We start from the raw sequence: 19,785 nt of genomic DNA, 5'->3' as shown, positions 1-19,785 counted from the left end.
TTATTTACGATAAGGTTATATGAGACAAATACATTAGTTCGCTGCAACGAATGAGTTAAGGTCATATGAGACGAACACATTAGTTTACTGCAATAACAATTAGGGATGGTAATTTTTTCCGATGGAGTGGGATCCTGCGGGATCCCATCCCATTTGGGACGAGATTGAGACATATTTTTATCTCATAAAAAAAATTTAGGAACGGGGGTGGGACATTTTTTTATCCCAATTACATATGCGGGATGGGAGTGAGATTGATAAATTCCATCCCATCACGTCTCATTATGGATTAAGAATATAAATTTTTCTAATTGGGATGAGATCCTTCTCTTTTGAGACGGGATTGAGACATATTTTTGTCCTAAAAAAAATATAGAAATGAAACTGAGACGTTTTTTCATTCTATTTGTATATACGGGATGGGACTGAGATTAGTAAATCTCATCCCATCCCGTCCCATTGACAACCCTAATAACAACCGCCACTTTCTCACATAACTGTTTTCTATTGTGCCTTTTCCAATTCCGAAAACAGAAGGCCCAAAATCTCCTGAATTACAGGATCTCACAGAAGCTATGAGCCATACAAATTAACGTTTCTAAAAAAGAAAACCCATTTCCTAGTCAACAGATTTTTATTTTATTTTTTTAATTCATCAACTTTTCTCTCGTGCATATTGTTTATCCAACTTTCTTTTGCATCAAAAGAGAAAAATAATTATAACGTTCGTGTGTTGTTGTTGTTGCTCGTTGTAGATTATTGTTCAATTAAACAAAAATATGGCAATTGACACAAAGAATATTCAATATTTCGTATGGAAAATTGTTAAATTTTCGATGAATAGTTGTTGTAGATTTGTGCAAAAGCATCCATTTGTTTCCGGCACCGTGTCGTTGTTCTTCCTCCTCTATTTGTTTCTTCCTTCTGTTTTCTTCTTTTTGATTTACGCTTCCCCTGTTATTGTCTGCATTTATGTGTTTCTGAGATATTACGTCGAACCGAAGCAACACGAAATCAAGAACGACAAAAGGGTTGATGAGAAATCATCTGTTGAATCCAAGTCTCTTCCAGCCGATGCTGCTGTTGTCGTTAGTAGAAATGACAACAAGCCTGTAATGCATGATGACCAAATTAGCAGGCGAAAAAATGTCATCAAAGAATTAGAGGCAGAAGGCAATAATAAGGAAACAGGCGTGATTCTAGGTACAACTCCTGCTGATGCTTCCATTATTGGAAGCCAAAATGTGTTCACCGAGGAGAAAGGGAGTGCTTCTGTGGATCATGGAGAGAGCTCATTGTGGAACGTATCTGGTGCCGATAATGTTCAACCGCTTGATCAACGCGTCTCAGTCCTGGAACCCGAACCGTCAATGGATGATCCCATTGTGCAAAAGGTCTCGGCTGAGCACTCTGAAAAAGGCAATGATGCAGCTGGTTGTGAGGAGGAAGAGGAAAGCTCGGATGAAGAAGAGATGCAGCGGGATGGGAACAATGCTGTGGAATGGACGGCAGATGATCAGCAGAATCTCATGGACCTTGGGGATTCGGAGCTAGAAAGGAATAAAAGGCTCGAAAGTCTAATTGCAAGACGAAGAGCAAGGAAGCTATTCAAAATGGCTGTTGAGAAGAGAGTGACGGAATCAGGCAGTGGAGGTCAAATGCCTCCGCTTTCTATTGTGAGAAACACCATTTTAAACAATATTCCAAATAACCAAGATTTTGTTGAAGACATACAAGTTCCTGGTTCAGCTCCTTCTGTTCTGTTGCCGGCAAGAAACCCTTTTGATATTCCCTATGAACCATATGAGGAAAGACCAAATCTTACCGGCGACAGTTTCCACGAAGAATTCTCGATTCACCAAAGGGAATTGCTCTTTTGTAGACACGAGAGCTTCTTTTTGGGACCTTCTTTCTCGGTTGAATCTCAGCAAGACCAACACGAATCCTACGTCGGTCCGTATGGTGTAGACAAGAGGACTGCACTGGGACCGAGATTGTCCAGATATAGAACGGTTTCGGGTAAGACAGTTAACTTCTTTTTTGTTTCAAATTTATGCCTGAATCACGTGTTAATTAAAAAAAGAAAATCAATTTCGCAGATATGAGTGCTCATGACCAGCTAATTGAAGACTTATTGGCCTCCCAAGAAGGTGAAGCTCTGTCGCGCAATATCAGCGCAACTGATCTCGTTGAACCAGGAAGCCACTCTCCCAAAGAAACAAAAAATTCTGAGGAACCCAAACTTGGCATGGCAGGAATGAAGAGAGAGGCAGTAGAAAATTCAGCCGACAGAAGTGAATTTCAGATGGAGACTGATTCAACCAGAGACAATAGTAGTGAACCCTGCTCATTGGCTTCGAATGAAGCTAGCGAAATGAGTTTCCATACAAACACATCTTCAAATATAGGAAATTTGGAACCAAAAGTGGATAAACCTCGTCAAAGTCTCAGTGATCGCGTCAAATCATCCCTTACTTTCACAATTCCTGAAGGCATAGCTCTAAATGGGCCTTCGTATGATTCTAGTCCATCTGCATTTGACAAGCCAAGAATGGATGACCGTTTGTTTTACAGATATAAAGGGCCTTGTCATAGCCCTGGCTATTCCATAGCTTCTGATTTACAAGTTGAGGTCTCAGAACTTGGCTCTCCGCCACTGCCACTTGATGGAACCATGTCGCCTGCTGATGCAGAATCCTCATATGACGGGGACATTGAAAAGGATGTTACCTCTGGCAGTGAAGAAATGTGGGGAGCCTCATGTCACCTAGCAGGTGTAGATGAAAATGAATCAAGATCAAGAGAAGTTAATGAGGTCAGTGTGGATGATATTTTAGGAGCAGGACTTTCTGCTATGAAGCAAAATCTTCAGAATCAAATTGCATCATCTTCACTTCCAGAACAGATAGCCGAACAAGATAACAGTAGCACAAGTTCATTGTCATCTTCTAGAACTGAAATGCAAGATGAAGATCACAGTAATAAAGTGTCCGAAAATGTCAAACAATGTTTAGAAGAAGTACCAAAGCTGTCTATTTCTTCAATCGGATTGCCACCTCAAATTCCCCAAAAAGCATCATCCGCAGTGAAGGAGTCACCATCTCTTCCACCTAGTGAAGTTTCTTCCAAGGAGCTAGAGGTTAGTTTATTATTTAAAATTTTTTGGTTAGTAAATAGTAAGTGAACATAAGCATTTAGTGCTTCAAATATCCATCAAATGAGCAAACAGGAAAGATGAACAAAATAATAAATTTTCATGTTTAAGTAGACTTATTTTTCTATCATATGATGAATTACAACTTTCTTTGTAGAAGAATAATTAGAAAATGATGCTTAGACTCACAATCTTAACTCTTATATAATCAACAGGTATTATCTACTCTGCATGCCGATAAGTCTGGAGAAGTGAATGCCTCTCTTGAGGTTAAGGATGAAGCAGTGCATGCAAGCAATGAAAAAGAGAACTTGGAATTATCTGAGGAGAACTTGAAATTATCCGAGGAGATGGATAGTGGATCTGAAATATCAACCAACAAAGAAGCTATAATGGACCTGTCACAACCAGCTGAGAATATTACATCAGAATCAAGCAACGATATTGTGCAGAACCTTGACAAACCTGCCAAACAACAAACTGTGATCGAGCCTAAAGCAGACCCTTCGAAGCTAAATGAGCATGGAGAAGCAGGAAGCTCGTCAATGAAAACTGAGGTTCAGGCCGAGCAAAACACCACAGAAGTAGGAGTTTCGGGAGTAGACCAGAGTTCTGATAATGCTATTATGTCACCAACCCTGCCCCAAATACTGGAAGTTGATCAAATTTCCACCGTTTCGAGTTCATGCTCATCTCCAAGGTCAGTACTGCCAGGAAAAAACAGAAGGTCATCTTCAGCGAGCTTTGATCAACAGATACCTATACAGAACGATGAATCACAATCCATTGATGATGAGATAGCCAGAAATAATTCATTAAGTCACATATCTGCTGTAAGTATAGATCAAGAATCTCAACCCAGAAATTCGCAGCATCTGGCAACAGATCCCATGGACCTTCCATCATCTAGTAGCGATGTCAGAATATCAGAGGTCAGTATACTATAAATAACTAAACAGTTTGTACAAATATATATATATATATAGATCATCAAAGAGAATCAAAGGTTGAGTCTTCTTGATCGTGGATTTATGATGCACAAAATTTTAAACAGGAACCTTCAGCTAAAGTCGTAGAATGTACATCAGAACCAGTGATCAGTCCTCAGGCTTCTCCTATACTGCCAGAGTGTATCAATGGCATCCCATCTAAAACAGAAGAGATTGCTTTTGAATCAAATGCCCCCAGAAGTATGGTGAAAGAAGAGGTAGAACCACTAACCATAAAACAATTTTATTAGTTCTTCTTAGTGAACATCGAACATTATGTCCTCCAGCATTGTTTGTTATTTAAAGAACTGAATTAATGCACGCACCTCATGTGAAATTGAGCAGGAGACCTCAAATTCTCCAGCGCAATCCACCAGAGAAGCCGACCTCACTAGCAGCAAAAACTACTCAGTGGAGAATGAGAAAGAAGATAAGGGGAAGTCTGTCGTAGGCTGTGAATGTGAATCCAACAATGCCGTGGAGAATGAAGCAGCCATTGAACCATCAGTACCAGCAGCAGCTGAAACCGCTGTAGAAAAGGTAAAATAAATTAAGACAGCAGGAGACAGTGAACGTTATTGGATTCAACCAATAAGTTTATTACCATCCCTGTCATAGCATCTTCTTTCTTTCTTGCTTTATAAGTTCAAAGTGTTGTTTCATTTACGATAATTGAGTTTTTTCGTATTTTTCCATCTGAAGGAAAGTTACATTTACATTTTCATTCTCTGTGTCATCGGATGCATAGGAACCATCTGACCCTCTTTCGCAGAAACCTGAAGTAGAAGCTGCTGTTGTGCACAATGTGAATGAAACAGTAGCTGATGATACAAGCAACGAGAAAAGCTTGATTCATCAAGAGAACGTTTCTCACCAGTTAAAGACCATCGAAGATTATAAACATGAACCAGATGATACTAAGGTGGTTGTAGAACCATTAACATCAATAAAACCTGAAGTCAAGGAAGCTCCAAAGTATGAAACCAACACAGCAGAATGAGGTGAATAAAGTCATTTTCCAGTCCTGAAGCCAGATGTTCAAATGATGGGGGTTTTGTATTCTCAAATCAAGCTAACATATTGAAACTGGCCCATTTTTGAGGACAAGGATGGAGCCTCTATTGCAAATATACTAATTTTTTGCCAGACATACTGAGATAGTTTTTTTTTCCCCTTTTTTTTAGTTTCTTCATAGTCATAGAAGCTTTGCTATGAATTTCTAAATGTCAGCTCAAATATATGAGCGAAAAATTAACGCATTATATTCACCAGTGTGCTTCTGATTTTCCCATTTTTTTCTTTGAAATTAAATTCATATTTGTAGGATACTGAGCTTGCCAACTGTGCCACAGGATTTAGGCTCTATTTGATCCTGCTGTTGGTTTTTCAAGCATTATCAACTTTATTGTATGTATTAGCTTTTATTTCACAGCATTTGTGAGCTTAAAAGCCAAAATAACCCAATGCCAAATAGAGCCTTACTTTCTAGCTCTGCAGCCAAGATTTCAAATTTTGAACCATTACATGATTCATTCCAAAAGAACCAAAAAAAAAGAAAAAAAGAAAAAAGAAAAAAAGAAAAAAGAAAAAAAGAACCACTAATCCAACGTCTGGTCTAAATTTAAAATCCTTTACTTAATATCCTTTCTGTTTGTAAAATAAAATTTCAGTGTAGTGTGGGACAGTGAAGACGCGTTAGTTGAGGACTTCGGGATATTTCATGATTATATTTGCGTAGCTTATCCAAATATCCGATGCCTGAGTTCAAACTTCTAATCTTTTTTATTCTTAACCAGCGTCTTTCACAATACTTGATAGTGAATAATTTCAGTTGATGAACGAAAATAAAACATGTGCAAAGATATTGACATTTTCAAGCGGAGGGAAGCTTGCTATTTAGTGAAGCTGTTACTGGATAAGATAAGCGGATGGAATTGAGAGATTTTAGGAATCAAAAAGATCATAGAAAAATCGCGTTAAAAGGACGGTTTAAAGTTGGTAAAATCCAATTATATAGTTTGAGATTTAAAATTCTCATATCTTGCAAAATCTCATAAGTTAGTTGAGTGATTCAATCATTTCAATCTTTTTTTTTTTTTGCTTTTCCTGAACATATAAAAAGGAGAATGCGCTCTTTCACTGGCCGTACCCTCGATCACTAGGTCCTTGATTGCTAAGCAAGCCTAGTGAGTTAAAATCAAATCATCTGTTTTGGATCACTTTTTGTTGTAGATCTCTTTGTTTAAGAGTAGCAAAAGAACAACAATGCCAGCTATAGCCCTATCAGAAACCGGCAATGGCAAGGATTTCCCGGCCAAACTCACGGGCCAAGTTCTTGTTTGTAGCATTATTGCAGCCTTTGGTGGCCTCATGTTTGGCTACGACATTGGGATTTCAGGTACATAGATATATATATATATGAGTCACAATTTCATGTCCTGTTTTTATTTCGAACCTTTAATGATAACTTCGCTAATATTAATGTTTGCAGCTGGAGTAACAACAATGGATGACTTCCTGATAAAGTTTTTCCCACTTGTTTATGAGAAGAAGCACCGTGCAAAAGAAGACAATTACTGCAAATACGATAACCAATATCTGCAACTCTTCACTTCTTCGCTTTACCTAGCAGCCATTGTTGCTTGTTTTTTCGCCTCTATCGTTTGCAGAAAATTTGGCCGAAAACCAACCATTCAAGCAGCTTCAGTTTTCTTTCTTATCGGAGCTATTTTGAACTGTCTTGCGCAAAATTTAGGCATGTTAATTGCTGGAAGGTTGTCTCTCGGCATCGGCGTTGGATTTGGTAACCAGGTAACAAACGTTTTATTTGTTACATACAGTTTTATCAATTGGTGCGTTTCGATTCTAATGGAATGTTAATGTGTGCTACAGGCAGTGCCTCTGTTTATATCAGAAATCGCGCCACCAAAATACAGAGGAGGCCTCAACATTTGCTTTCAACTGCTTATCACAGTTGGTATTCTAGCTGCAAATCTGATTAATTATGGTACTTCAAGAATTCACCCATACGGCTGGAGAATATCACTGGGAGGTGCAGCAGTGCCGGCACTTTTTCTCCTTCTTGGATCCTGCATTATTGTCGAAACCCCAGCAAGCCTTATAGAGAGAGGGAAGCAAGAACAAGGACTGTACACCCTAAGGAAGATTAGAGGAGTGAAAGATGTTGAAAAAGAGTACGCGGAAATCTGCCGCGCTACTGAAATATCTAATTTGATCAAACACCCTTATAGAAGCCTGATGAAAAAGAGCAGCAGGCCTCAGTTAATTTGCGGCACATTCATTCATATGTTACAGCAGCTCACCGGCATCAATGTGGTCATGTTCTATGCTCCGGTGCTCTTCCAAACGATGGGATACGGCAGTAATGCATCACTGTTGTCAGCTGTGATCTCGGGTACAATTAACGTAGCATCCACACTTGTAGCAATTGTCCTAGTGGATAAAGCCGGAAGAAAGATTTTGCTTGTTCAAGCGGCAATACAAATGATTATCTGCCAGGTCAGCTAATGAAATTAACAAGTAAACAAAAATTTGTCAAGCATTAATCAGTTGATGGTTAGTAATTTTATTTTTCTTTTTTTGCTTGAAGTGTGCAATAGGGGTGATTCTGAAGATGTTTTTGTTGACCACGAACACAATGCCAACAGTACCGGCTAAAGTTGTGGTGATTTTGGTGTGTGTTTTTGTTGCTGGATTTGCGTGGTCATGGGGACCGATATGCTGGTTGATTTCAAGTGAAATTTACCCGCTAGAGACTCGAAACGCCGGTTACTTTTTCGCAGTCAGCACAAACATGGTCTTCACATTTGTCATAGCTCAAGCATTTCTCTCAATGCTGTGCAAAATGAGATGGGGAATTTTCTTTTTCTTCACTGGATGGCTTTTGATATCATTGATTTTTTCTGCCACCATGTTGCCTGAAACAAAAGGTATCCCAATTGATGAAATGATTGACAGAGCTTGGAAGAAGCATTGGTACTGGAAGAGCTACTTCAAAAACGATAACCACGATGGCAGCAAACGCACAGAAGTTGCAGCTGAAATAGAGGAAAAGCCGGCCGCATGAGTTGTTCTGTTGGTTTCTTTTTTTTGTTCTCTTTATGTTTTTTTGTCGTTTCAATTACGTAAATAAGAAGCTTCCATTTTGTTAGGCTTAGGAAATTTTTAAATGGTAGAGGTGTGGTTAGTCACGTTGTTGCTTTACCGGCCAACAAATAATTTTTTATTTTTTATTTTTGTTCTTAATTTGCACATAATTGTTTTGCAATATCCTGCAAATTGCTTTACATGTATATTTTCTATCCCACCTCCATTTTAATTTTAGGTCCCAAGAAAATGATCACAAATACATGCCAAAATTTGCCCCATTTAATATTCGATGTAAATTATGAGGAAAAAAAAAATCCTATATATGTGTATCAAGCATAATGAAGCATCACAATTTCATATAATAAATTACCACATCCATGATCCATCACACGAGTGTGTCCACGCGGGAACCCAACGGCCACATCTTCGCGATCAAATTATCAATCGTGTTATTTCCCAAATGACGTTTCATCTCAAAACATTAGATGCATACGTCTTGTCGTATATTAACATAAAAAATTATCGACATTGTGATGTTACAAATAAATTTGTAACATCGAACTGCTTTTGCGTAACTGCCACTCAAATCAGAAGCAAAGCAGAGCTGTAGAGGCAGTGATGGAGTCCATTTACAGGAACCCAAATGCCCATGTTGAGGATCGAATCAAAGACCTTCTCTCTCGCATGACTTTGAAGGAGAAAATTGGTCAAATGACCCAGATCGAGCGCGGAGTCGCAACTCCATCTGTTCTCAAAGACTTATCTATTGGTAACCTGCTCTCTCGATTTTGGTTAAAATTTTAGTAATTGAGCATTGGGTTGCACTTGTAGTTGGTTTCTGTTCGCTGAGGTATTTGTTCGAGTACTGGTGGGCTAATTTTCCTTGCAGGGAGTATTTTAAGTTCAGGAGGGAGCATGCCGTCTGTGAATGCGTTGTCAGCTGGTTGGGCGGATATGGTTGATGGATTCCAGAAGGCGGCACTCGCGTCGAGGCTTGGGATACCATTGATTTATGGGATTGATGCAGTTCATGGTAACAATAGTGTATATGGTGCCACCATATTTCCTCACAATGTTAACCTTGGGGCGACAAGGTCAGTAAAGTAATTATTGTTGTTTGATCGATGAACAGGGTTAAGGAAACAAATGAAACTTGTCCTGCATACCCTTGTACGCTATATGAAAACATAAAAAGAGGCAATAAAAGTTAAAACAATGAGAATATAAAGACTTATGAAGCATATGTCTTTTTTCTTATGGCTTTTCGTGTGTGACAGAGATGGAGATTTGGCTCGAAGGATTGGGGTTGCAACAGCTCTTGAAGTTCGGGCAAGCGGCATTCATTATACTTTTGCTCCATGTGTGGCTGTAAGTTATTGGAAATGCTACTTGTTGATTTGCTCTTTGTTCACATAAAGTTTTGCAACAGCAGCAAAACTTATAACAACTACATCCTTTTTTTTTTTTTGGCAATGTCAAATTAATTCAACCAGCAATATTATGTTGAACTGTCATTTGATTCTGACAGGTCGGAAAAGATCCCAGATGGGGAAGATACTATGAGAGTTATAGTGAAGATACTGAGATTGTTAGAAAAATGACTTCCATTGTCTCAGGCTTGCAGGGACGGCCACCCAAAGAGCACCCCAAGGGCTACCCATATGTAGCTGGAAGGTAAAATGAAATTATCTTATAATTTTCTTTTCTGCTGCTTTTATAACCCTACTTCTCTGTCTATGAACCAAGTATTGATAAATTCAGAGTTTGGGTTCCATACGCACAGTTCAAGAAAAGGACAATACTGTAACATTTACTCCATGTACTTTTTCTGGTTCTTGAATAACCATACTACAAATTTAGTTTATGCCTCCTAGTTTATGCAGTCACTCTTGATCTTATTCTACCCATAATGTGGTCCCACACAGTGATGGATTTCCGTTTTAGATGTCGCAGACGATATGTTCAATAAATTGGAATTTTTCTTATTGGTTTACTTGGTGTGATTTCAGAAACAATGTTATTGCATGTGCTAAGCATTTTGTTGGAGATGGGGGTACTGAAAGAGGTATAAATGAAGGGAATACCATATCAACATATGATGACTTAGAGAAAATTCATATGGCACCTTATCTGGACTGCATTTCTCAAGGAGTTTGTACTATCATGGCATCCTATTCTAGTTGGAATGGTCGCAAACTGCACGCAGACCATTTTCTCCTGACAGAAGTTTTGAAAAATAAACTAGGTTTTAAGGTAGAAAGCCATGCTGCTTATGTAGAATTGTGAATACTTCCGGGATTTTCCAGAGCTTTTTCAATCAACGTGCATCATTATGATTGCATATGCTAATGTGAAACAGTATTTGTACTGCTAATTTCTGAATACTAGAGTGATGCAGTCAATCTTTGTTTTTGTAATTACCTTCTCTCCATCCTTTCCTAATTTTTGTTCAGTTCATTCAAGTGTCAGTCCATAACAAATTGCTGAATGTCTTGATCTAGTGGAACCTTATGCTTGCAGGGTTTTGTAATCTCCGATTGGGAAGGTCTAGACCGACTTAGCCAGCCTCATGGATCCAACTATCGTTACTGCATTTCCACTGCTGTTAATGCTGGAATTGACATGGTATGGTCTAAATCCCAAAAGTCTAATTACAGGTTGCTCTCCTTGATTCATGCCATCAATTTCTTATTGAGGAAGTATGCAGGTCATGGTTCCTCATAGATTCGATCAATTTTTTGAGGATTTGACATATCTGGTAGAATCAGGGAAGGTACCAATGTCCAGGATTGATGATGCTGTTGAACGGATACTAAGGGTGAAGTTTGTTGCTGGACTTTTTGAGTATCCCTTCTCTGATAAGTCTTTACTTAATATAGTTGGCTGCAAGGTAAAGAACTCAACATATGCTTTAACCTCATTACATGTTATGAATATATATTCACTAGAAAACATAAAATTTCTTTCATCTAGCAGCAGGCTGGTTTAGCCGGTCAAGGTCTTCATTGCTTAGACTTCACTTGGGGGTCGTCGCCTCCTGCAGCTGTTTTTCCTTTCTTATCTAAATATGCTATTGGCTTCCCTTGCTATCAGCTTTGTTAGTTTTTGTTTTATATCTTTTATTTTCAGCTCTCTGCCTGGAGTTTCTCAACTTTTTAGCTTCATGCATTTGATGAGGGAAAAGGCTCATTTTATTTCCCCCTTAATTATGTTTTTGGATTATTGTTCTTTCTATCTATTTTTAATAAATTAGCCTCTGATGAGGTTTAATCAAAAAAGAAAAATCACCAGACTGCATATTTTTACTGCTTTTTGACAACCTATTTCTATTAAAGAAGTTCCCTTATTAAGGCCTTGTTTGATATTGAGGTGTTGTAACTTTTAAGCCATAGGATGGAAAAAATGCTCTTAACTATGAAAATAAAAGTTGAGAGTGTGTAGTAAATAGCTTTTATATAATAATTTTGACAAAAAATGTAAAAATATTATAGGTTTCATTATAAAAGTAAGGAATCAAATCAACTTAGCTTCCAAGCCATAACAACAAGTGTTTTCTAAGCACTTTTGTAAAGTTACAGCTACCCAACCTAAATACTAAACAAGGCTTAAATCTTACAGCGGTTACTTATGATTAATTTAGGATAAGATTTTTCTTATGAAGTGCATAAATATTACGTCTATGTTTCTATATTGCACAACTTGGCCACTTCATCTTCTTGGTTCTGTGATAGGACATTTTGGTTCCATATACTTGTCCTCGTAATCATCAGTGTTTTCGGAGGTTAGGGCTGATGACATCCGGCACATTCATTTCTCCTTATATTTACATGTATATTTACTGTCTTTTCAATAAACTGGAGTGAGATTTTTCATGTAATATAGACTATTCTTAATGATTTTTCTGCAGCTGCATAGAGAACTGGCACGCGAGGCAGTTCGCAAGTCTTTGGTTCTTTTAAAGAATGGAAAGAAGCCAGAGAAACCTTTTCTTCCACTGGACAGAAATGCTAAAAGAATTCTTGTTGTTGGAACACATGCTGATGATCTTGGTTATCAGTGTGGAGGATGGACGAAAACTTGGTTCGGAATGAGTGGCAAGATTACAATTGGTATGGGGTTCTATAAATCTTTGCTTTCAACCTACCAGGTTGCTTAGTAGTTGTCTCTCTGATCAGATATGAAGTAATTCATAGTACGGTACTCCGCAATCATGCACAATCACAGATGTTTAAGCATACCAACCATAAATGTTTAAGATTGTATGATTTTTATTTTTATTGCCTAGCCATTTTGTGTCTAATTTTGAACAGTGATGGAGCAATACAAACTTCTTCTTGTTATTATTATTATTATTATTATTATTATTAGTATTATTATTATGTTTCAAATTGACCTAAATTTCTGTCCCATCTCTGTGAAGCAAGGAGGAAACAGGCATTCTGAATATCATTTTATGTCTATTTACTCTTTCAGTTTGTGTTCCATGTTTCAGCACCATACTTTAATCTCTCACAAAATTATTATTTCATTCCAGGAACAACCATTTTGGAGGCAGTGAAAGAAGCAGTTGGAGACGAAACGGAAGTGATTTATGAAAAATATCCATCCCCGGACACCTTTGTAGCAGGAGATTTTTCTTTTGCCATTGCAGCTGTCGGTGAAGAACCATATGCTGAAACCTTGGGTGACAACTCAGAGCTTATAATCCCCTTGAATGGAGGTGATGTTATAAGCTTGGTCGCTGAAAGAATCCCCACATTGGCAATTTTGGTATCTGGAAGGCCCTTAGTTCTAGAACCACAGTTGTTGGAAAAGGCAGACGCACTGGTCGCTGCTTGGTTGCCAGGAAGTGAAGGAAGTGGAATTGCTGATGTTGTATTTGGAGATCATGATTTCACAGGTCGACTCCCAGTCACATGGTATAGAAGCGTTCAACGGCTACCTATGAATGTTGCAGATAACACATATGACCCTTTATTTCCTCTCGGATTTGGGTTGACGTACAAGAAGGAGAAATCCTTGCACTAAATGATTTATGGCCAATGCTGGAAAAAGGTTTGAGATGCTTGAAATCCTCAGTTTCTGCTCACTTGCTACTGCTGCTAGACTTGTGCTGATTTTTCACATTGTCATTCTACAAATGTCCCTTGTTCGCTACTTCCTAGTCATAATTGTGTCAGCAGCATTGCAGGGCCTAGTCTGCTTTTCCTCAAGGCAGATTATAGTTTGTCTAGATAGTCAAGTTGCTGCAAATAATCAGCTATTGAATAAGTAGTTACTACGCTGAGAGTGGACATGTTTACATCAGTGCATGTGGCTGGTTATTGAAACCATTAAGGGTAGTTCTAGAGTCTAGACAGAGTCCAAGATGAACTGCTGTACCGGATTTATAGACACCATAGAATTCGGAATATGTAACTCTTTATTTCTGTCTAGTTGCAGATTCGAGCCTCAGTTTCTGTACATCAGATTATAAGTGTGATTTTCACTAAAGCATACAAACAGAAGAATCAGAATATTGTTCGGGAAGCTAAAGAGAACTCAAGATAACCGAAAGTGTTTAGTTCTGATGTGATGAATGTGGTTATAACTTGGTGAGTTGTTGACAAAATAAAGAATAAAGTAAATAGAAACAAAAGTGCTTTTCTCATGCAACTTGCGACAAAGGCTTTGCTTTTGTGAAGGACGGTGAATGCTTTTGTCATTTACCTTCGAGAAAAGGGTTACTACGTGTAGTTTAACATATTTTTGTCCAGAAGTTTTCAATTCTTTTGCTCAATAATTTAGCAGAATATGCCGTGTTTTTTATGTGGCCGAATGAAAATGGTTGGCACAATATTTGTTGCAGCCACATATGAAAATAAAATGTACAAATGGTGGCAAAATATAATTAAGAAGTGGAAATTCTGTATTTCTATGATAGAGAGCGGCTCTATCACCCATCTTATATCACAAGTTGGAACTTCAAATTAAGAAATTGAGATTTGTAACAGAAAATTTTACCCACAACAATGTAAAATGGGAATGGCTTTATAAATTTAGGCCCTCGAGAAATTGTTTATTTATAGAAGAGGAAGAGAAAGGAAGAGCTAAACTTCACGAGACTCATTTATTTATAGCATTCGTCTATTTTGTCGAATACTCAAACCTGAAAATCGTGATTAAATCACCAACTTCACCATCTTTATCAATCTCAATTAAGCTTTATATAATTTCTTTTTGAAATATTATTCTTTATGTAGAATCTTTCTCTCAAAAACGGATGTGAAAGGCTTTAAAGTAATTTTTAAATAAGAGAGTGAGTTTATTTATACTCCCGCGAGTTGCAAAAATTGTAACAAAATTTTTTCATTATCACATTTTCAAGTTGTTCATTTTAATATTCAAATTTTGTGCTGCATATCTAAATTTAAACATAAGTTGTGATAGTTTACGAAAGGTTTGAAAAACATATCAAATAATTTGTGACAATTTACCCAAAACCAAAAAAAAAAAGAAGTGTAATGTTGTAGTTTGCAAGTATTTTCTTGATCAGTTTTCCTCTTAAAGTCACAAGTTCAATAATAGTTCAAGCCCCGCTCTCGTATGAAGTCACTACTTTATCCAGCACTTTACCTTTTACAGGTCGATCCGATACGAGTGGGGATTAATCTGGATTATGATACAGACTTAAAGATATCTCTCACAATTGGAGTCCGCTCATAACCACCTCATGATTTGGACAAAAAAAAAGTAACCAATATTGACACGGCAGAAATTTATTTAAAATGGAAAAAAATGTGAAGGAATTACACATTTTTCACAACAAAAACCTTGCAAATAGTAGGAGTGGATAATGGATGGGTAAATAAATGTGAAGAAATAACTCCGCTAGGCTCTAGCTAGCTAATTCCACAATCAATCATCATTGCTATTTTGTCACTACAGCGTCATTATATTCAACGCCGCAATCAACTCACAAGAAGATTCGTTCATGCGTTAATGAGTTTGCTTGTGTAAGAGAGCAAAAATTCAACATGAACATTCATTGAATATTAAGAAAAATAATAATAATAATAATACTAACCCCCATCATTCGTACTTTTGTCTAAATGTAAGACGCTGATGTAAGATTAGTTCCAAAAAGCACTTAATTACTAAGCAGATTCTTTCCCTCTAACAACGACTGACTATTATTTGCAGATAATTAATTATTGTGATCTACGCTAATTAATAATTTAAAAAAAATTAAAGTTAAAGAACTCTTTCTGCTGCCCTATTGAAAAGCTAGCTATTTTGTGATTTTGTCTTCATGAAGAGTAGAGCACAGTGAAATCTTTATTTTATGTTTTATATTGTTGGTTTGGCGCCGTACACTTTGAATAGAAAATCATTTTGCTTTATTTGACTAGATTAGAACAAAACAAGCTGATTAATCATCACATAATCTGATCTGAATCTTGCTCTGTAGCTTGTACTATAATCTCTGCTAAAATAATCAATAGTTTAATGCTATAAAGGGGGATCTTCTTTCCAAGAGGATTTATGAAGAAACTTTACCAAAGCCAGGATTTAAAAGGAGACCCTCCAAGTGAAGCGAAGTTGAAATTACTAGGATTTAGGGTCAGCCTCAACTAATGCTCTGAAGGTCAAGCACTAGTCAAGCAGGTTTCCTTTGATTGTACAAGAAAATGGATTATAGATAATAGCTTCAACTTCAAGGGTTAAAAGAAGCGATTTCATTGCTCATTCTCCATGTTTTTGTTTTTAACCCTCAATTTTCGACGTATCATGACTAATACTTGGAAACAATACTTAAAGGTAGAGATATAATGAAGACATAGAGGCTTTCTTTTAATGAGGAAATTAGCAATGAAAGTTAACTATGCCCTCTAAAAAGTTGGTAATTACATATTATGGACCTCTCTAAACTGAGTGTTTTGTAAATCAGCCAGATTGAGGCTGAAATTTTAAATTTTGATCATAGCTTTAGCCATTTGACTAGGTTCACAAGATAAATTATTGAAGTTGACACAAATTCAAAGATGCCCATTTAATAGGAAAGCACAACGGTGTCATTTCATTAGCAGTATCAGTACTATGGCTCATAGAGCTTGCACGATTTATGGCACTTAATTTACATCACCGACCACGGTATTGAAGATGCTTATCTGCAGATGCCTTTATTCATTCTCCACGAGTACCTGAAATTCCATTGCCATGCTTGCATCTCTTTCTGCATTCCAAATATTTTCTCTCAGCAACCATCTTAAGGTATCAAAACGTGGGACTAAACTTGCTGCCTAATCTTGACTCGAGCTTCAACGCAACAATATCCACAATTATCAACACAGAAATTCCCCAAGCTGGTCCAATCATCAACCAAAACCTCAAGACTTTTAACAATTGAAAAGGAGAAATATAGAATCATAAGTACAATGGAAATCCAAAGTCCCTCCTCCAAGTTCTCTAATACCATAAATAATCTTTAAGTTCTCCATAACATATTCACATAATAACCAGAACTTTAAAGAAAAAAAAAAAAAAAAGAGGTACAAACACAACTATACTAATGAGTAGAATTTGAACATGGCTGCAAACTGCGCCAGCCATATCTCAGCCTTGAGGGAATTGCATCTGAAATGCCAAATTTTGAAGTCCAAAGTAAGGTTCGTGAACTGCATCTCTTTGCAGATTCTGTCCTGGCATTTTAATCCCATATGAGTTAATGCCATAAGGAGATGTCATGAACATATTTCCTTGTGTTGAACCAAAAGCAGTGGTGGCTCCATTATTTGGCTGATGCCACTGGAAATTCGTCCTGGACAAAGCACCACCACAATTGGGTTGCTGCTGAGAAAGCCCTGAAGTAACCTGCTCTGGTGAAGGAGCTCTTTGAGTATCTGGCGAAGAGGTTCTAGTCTCATTGAGATTGACTGTTGTTATGTCATGAATGCTTGCCCTCCTCTTATCTTTTCCCCCGGAAAGCTGCCTGATAAAGTACTTCTGAGCATGACTAGCCACTTGAGTTGGTGTTCTACTTGTAACAAAATTTCGGGAAATGTTTCTCCAATCTCCTTTGCCATGCTTTTTCAATCCCAACAGAAACAGCCTGTTGAAAATCAAATACAACATCCAAATTTATAGAATTAGCCCATATATTAGAACATGCCTTTTTAAGACTGGTCTTCTAATACAAAATTAACTCAAAAAATGGTTCCAATTGCAAGTACATAGACTAAATTGCCAAGCTAATATCAGTTCAAGACTTCAAGTTACCAAATTTTGTACTACAATTGCATAAGTCAATTCTCAGCAACAGCAAGTATCCAAAACAAAGGCATAAAACGAAAATCAATGGAAAATCTTACTTATGCTCCTCTTCTGTCCATGGAACTCCTTTCTTCCTTTCATGTTCAGCAGGCCGAACCGATGAGGATCTCTTTCCACCAACTGCATATGGATGCTTAAACCCATCATAGCCATGATTGTTAACCCACTCCAATGTAAATGGAGAAGAATTACCGTACCCTGGAAGTGGAATTAGCCCTGCTTCAATATTGCTAATATCAGCTTCCAATTCTTTGTACTGCTTAATTACATCAACCACCGTCTTCCCTGGAATCATGGCAGCCACTTTTTGCCATCTATCAGGAGAGTCCTTATCATAAACTGCTAAAGCATTTTCAAACATCTTGTTCTCAGCTGCTGTCCATCTTGTGCTCTTGCTCTCTTCAAGCAGCCAATTTGAGCTTGAAATATAAGATGCAGGGGAGATTACTTCTGTTTCCCACTTCATCGCAACAAAATTACCAAGCAAAGTTACCAAAAGAAGCTTTAATTTTGACACAACATCCTCTGATGAATTGAAACCGATTGAATATTTCAAGGATTGTTTTCGCAGTGATTTGTCTAATTCAAGATTGATGATTTGGGCTGAGAAATTGAGTGGATGAAACAGAGGAAAGGCAGAGCAAGAAGCGGAGCACCCAAGAGGAAATAGAAATGTAGAGAAGTGGAGGTATCAGAAAAAAATATCAATGTTAAATCATGAAGCATTTGCAAGGAATCAGAATAGCTTTTTTTTCATTTATAGGGGCATACATGAGGAATCTTAAAAAGACACATCTTTCAACCAAATTTAAAAAGAAAAAAAAAATATCCCAGATATTTAAGACGCAAATATTAACTCTAAATTGTCCCTAGCTAAACCACCCTATGCGGCTAAAACCAGTCTAGTGAGATCTGAACCAGTAAGCTTTCTCGGACAACATATAAAGAGTTGAAAACAAAATTTTAAAATGAAAACCCAGATATAGTTTCAAGGAAACTAAACAGAAACTGAAACTACAATAACTAAAAGTGACAAGCCACTTATGTAGCTTCAGCTGCTTCTTTAATGTTCAAACTTGCATAGATACAAGAAGAAAACAAAAAAGCATGGAAATGGAAAACAAAGCAAAACAAAGTCAGTTGAGGAAACTATAAATTCAGTGAAAAAAGCTGGTAAAAGATCTCTTCTTTCTTTCTTTTCCTTGAGGTTTGAGCAGCAAAGAAAAGAAAAGAAAGAAGGGGAAAAAAAAGCACAAAAGCAATAGATGAAGCTATGAAATATCAATGACAGATGAAATAAAAGGAAAGAAACAAGTGCTTAAACTGAAAAGCAAGCTAGCCAAGGCTTGAAGAAATGAATCTAAATCACGCTTAAAAGGTTGAAGCTTTGCAGAAAGAGAGAGAGAAGCGAAAATGGTGGTGGGTTGTGATTGGAGGTTATGGGGTTTGTGGATACTGTAACTCATGAAAAGTTCCCTCTTATTATAATGGACGTTCTTTTTTTTTTTAAATATTAAAATACTGCTACTGTAAAAAAAATCTAAATAATAAAATAAAAACAAAAGCCACTATTTTCTATTATTATTATTATTATTTCTTATGTCTGAGTTGTGGCAGCTCATGATGAATGATGGAAGGCAGAAGCTCTCTCCTCTGTCTTGCACTAGTCAATGAGATGTTTCTAGACCGCATTGATCGAGCTCAGTGACACTGTAACTAAAATAATTAAAATAAAAAGTAATTAGCAAGAGTAAATAAAACAATCCGATGAGTGATTTCCCCTACTACTTTTGTTGAGTGATTAATTTGACACTAGCAGGCAGCTCTATAACTTGATGATATATATGATAGAAGTTGAACATTACCCACGTCGTCCAATGCATCATTGCTTAGCAATTATAAACGAGGCGAGTAGGCGACCTAATTATTATTTTTTTTTTTAAGTTACAGTTTAATTAAAATCTAATTCTCTCTCAAATCATATAAGCCAAATTTGAATTCTGTATCTCTTCCTTTCACTCGAGAAATTTTCATTAATTGAACTGAAAAATACGCGCAAACAACTTAGATCATTTACTTAATGTATTTAACTTAGTTGATAGTATTTATCTTAAACTTAAATTTAAGTATCTTATATATACATGCAAATGTTTGTATATACAACAAACATAAAAATTAATGCAATACAATCCTATGTTTAGTAAATCTTCCTATATATTT

At 37.0% G+C, this 19,785-nt stretch overlaps 4 protein-coding genes across 4 annotated transcripts; 3 read left to right on the top strand and 1 right to left on the bottom strand.

Annotated features, from left to right (window-relative positions):
- Positions 1–767: 767 nt before the first annotated feature.
- LOC18033868 lies at positions 768–5,285 on the top strand. The gene is made up of 6 exons (XM_006424958.2): positions 768–2,019; positions 2,100–3,139; positions 3,370–4,086; positions 4,209–4,361; positions 4,489–4,683; positions 4,892–5,285. Exons 1-6 carry the CDS (start codon positions 780–782, stop codon positions 5,141–5,143), a joined length of 3,597 nt encoding a protein of 1,198 aa, XP_006425021.2. The 5' UTR covers positions 768–779; the 3' UTR covers positions 5,144–5,285.
- A 1,003-nt stretch (positions 5,286–6,288) lies between these two features.
- On the top strand, positions 6,289–8,257 carry LOC18033736 (sugar transport protein 8). Its single transcript, XM_006424956.2, has 4 exons — positions 6,289–6,541; positions 6,635–6,954; positions 7,036–7,662; positions 7,754–8,257. The coding sequence occupies exons 1-4, from the start codon at positions 6,409–6,411 to the stop codon at positions 8,228–8,230; spliced, it is 1,557 nt and encodes a 518-aa protein (XP_006425019.1). The 5' UTR covers positions 6,289–6,408; the 3' UTR covers positions 8,231–8,257.
- A 382-nt stretch (positions 8,258–8,639) lies between these two features.
- Positions 8,640–13,721, top strand: LOC18033676 (beta-glucosidase BoGH3B). The gene is made up of 9 exons (XM_006424955.2): positions 8,640–9,022; positions 9,143–9,347; positions 9,531–9,621; positions 9,782–9,927; positions 10,263–10,506; positions 10,774–10,878; positions 10,961–11,143; positions 12,161–12,362; positions 12,788–13,721. The coding sequence occupies exons 1-9, from the start codon at positions 8,872–8,874 to the stop codon at positions 13,279–13,281; spliced, it is 1,821 nt and encodes a 606-aa protein (XP_006425018.1). The 5' UTR covers positions 8,640–8,871; the 3' UTR covers positions 13,282–13,721.
- A 2,908-nt stretch (positions 13,722–16,629) lies between these two features.
- Positions 16,630–19,035, bottom strand: LOC18035275 (transcription factor DIVARICATA). Its single transcript, XM_006424954.2, has 2 exons — positions 17,604–19,035; positions 16,630–17,344 (listed from the first exon to the last, which is right to left on the bottom strand). Exons 1-2 carry the CDS (start codon positions 18,029–18,031, stop codon positions 16,849–16,851), a joined length of 924 nt encoding a protein of 307 aa, XP_006425017.1. The 5' UTR covers positions 18,032–19,035; the 3' UTR covers positions 16,630–16,848.
- Positions 19,036–19,785: the final 750 nt, after the last annotated feature.

This window comes from Citrus clementina, unplaced genomic scaffold (genome assembly GCF_000493195.1).
Source record: "Citrus clementina cultivar Clemenules unplaced genomic scaffold, Citrus_clementina_v1.0 scaffold_8, whole genome shotgun sequence".
Taxonomy (NCBI): Eukaryota; Viridiplantae; Streptophyta; class Magnoliopsida; order Sapindales; family Rutaceae; genus Citrus; species Citrus x clementina.
This window is presented reverse-complemented; position numbering and strand designations above follow the sequence as displayed.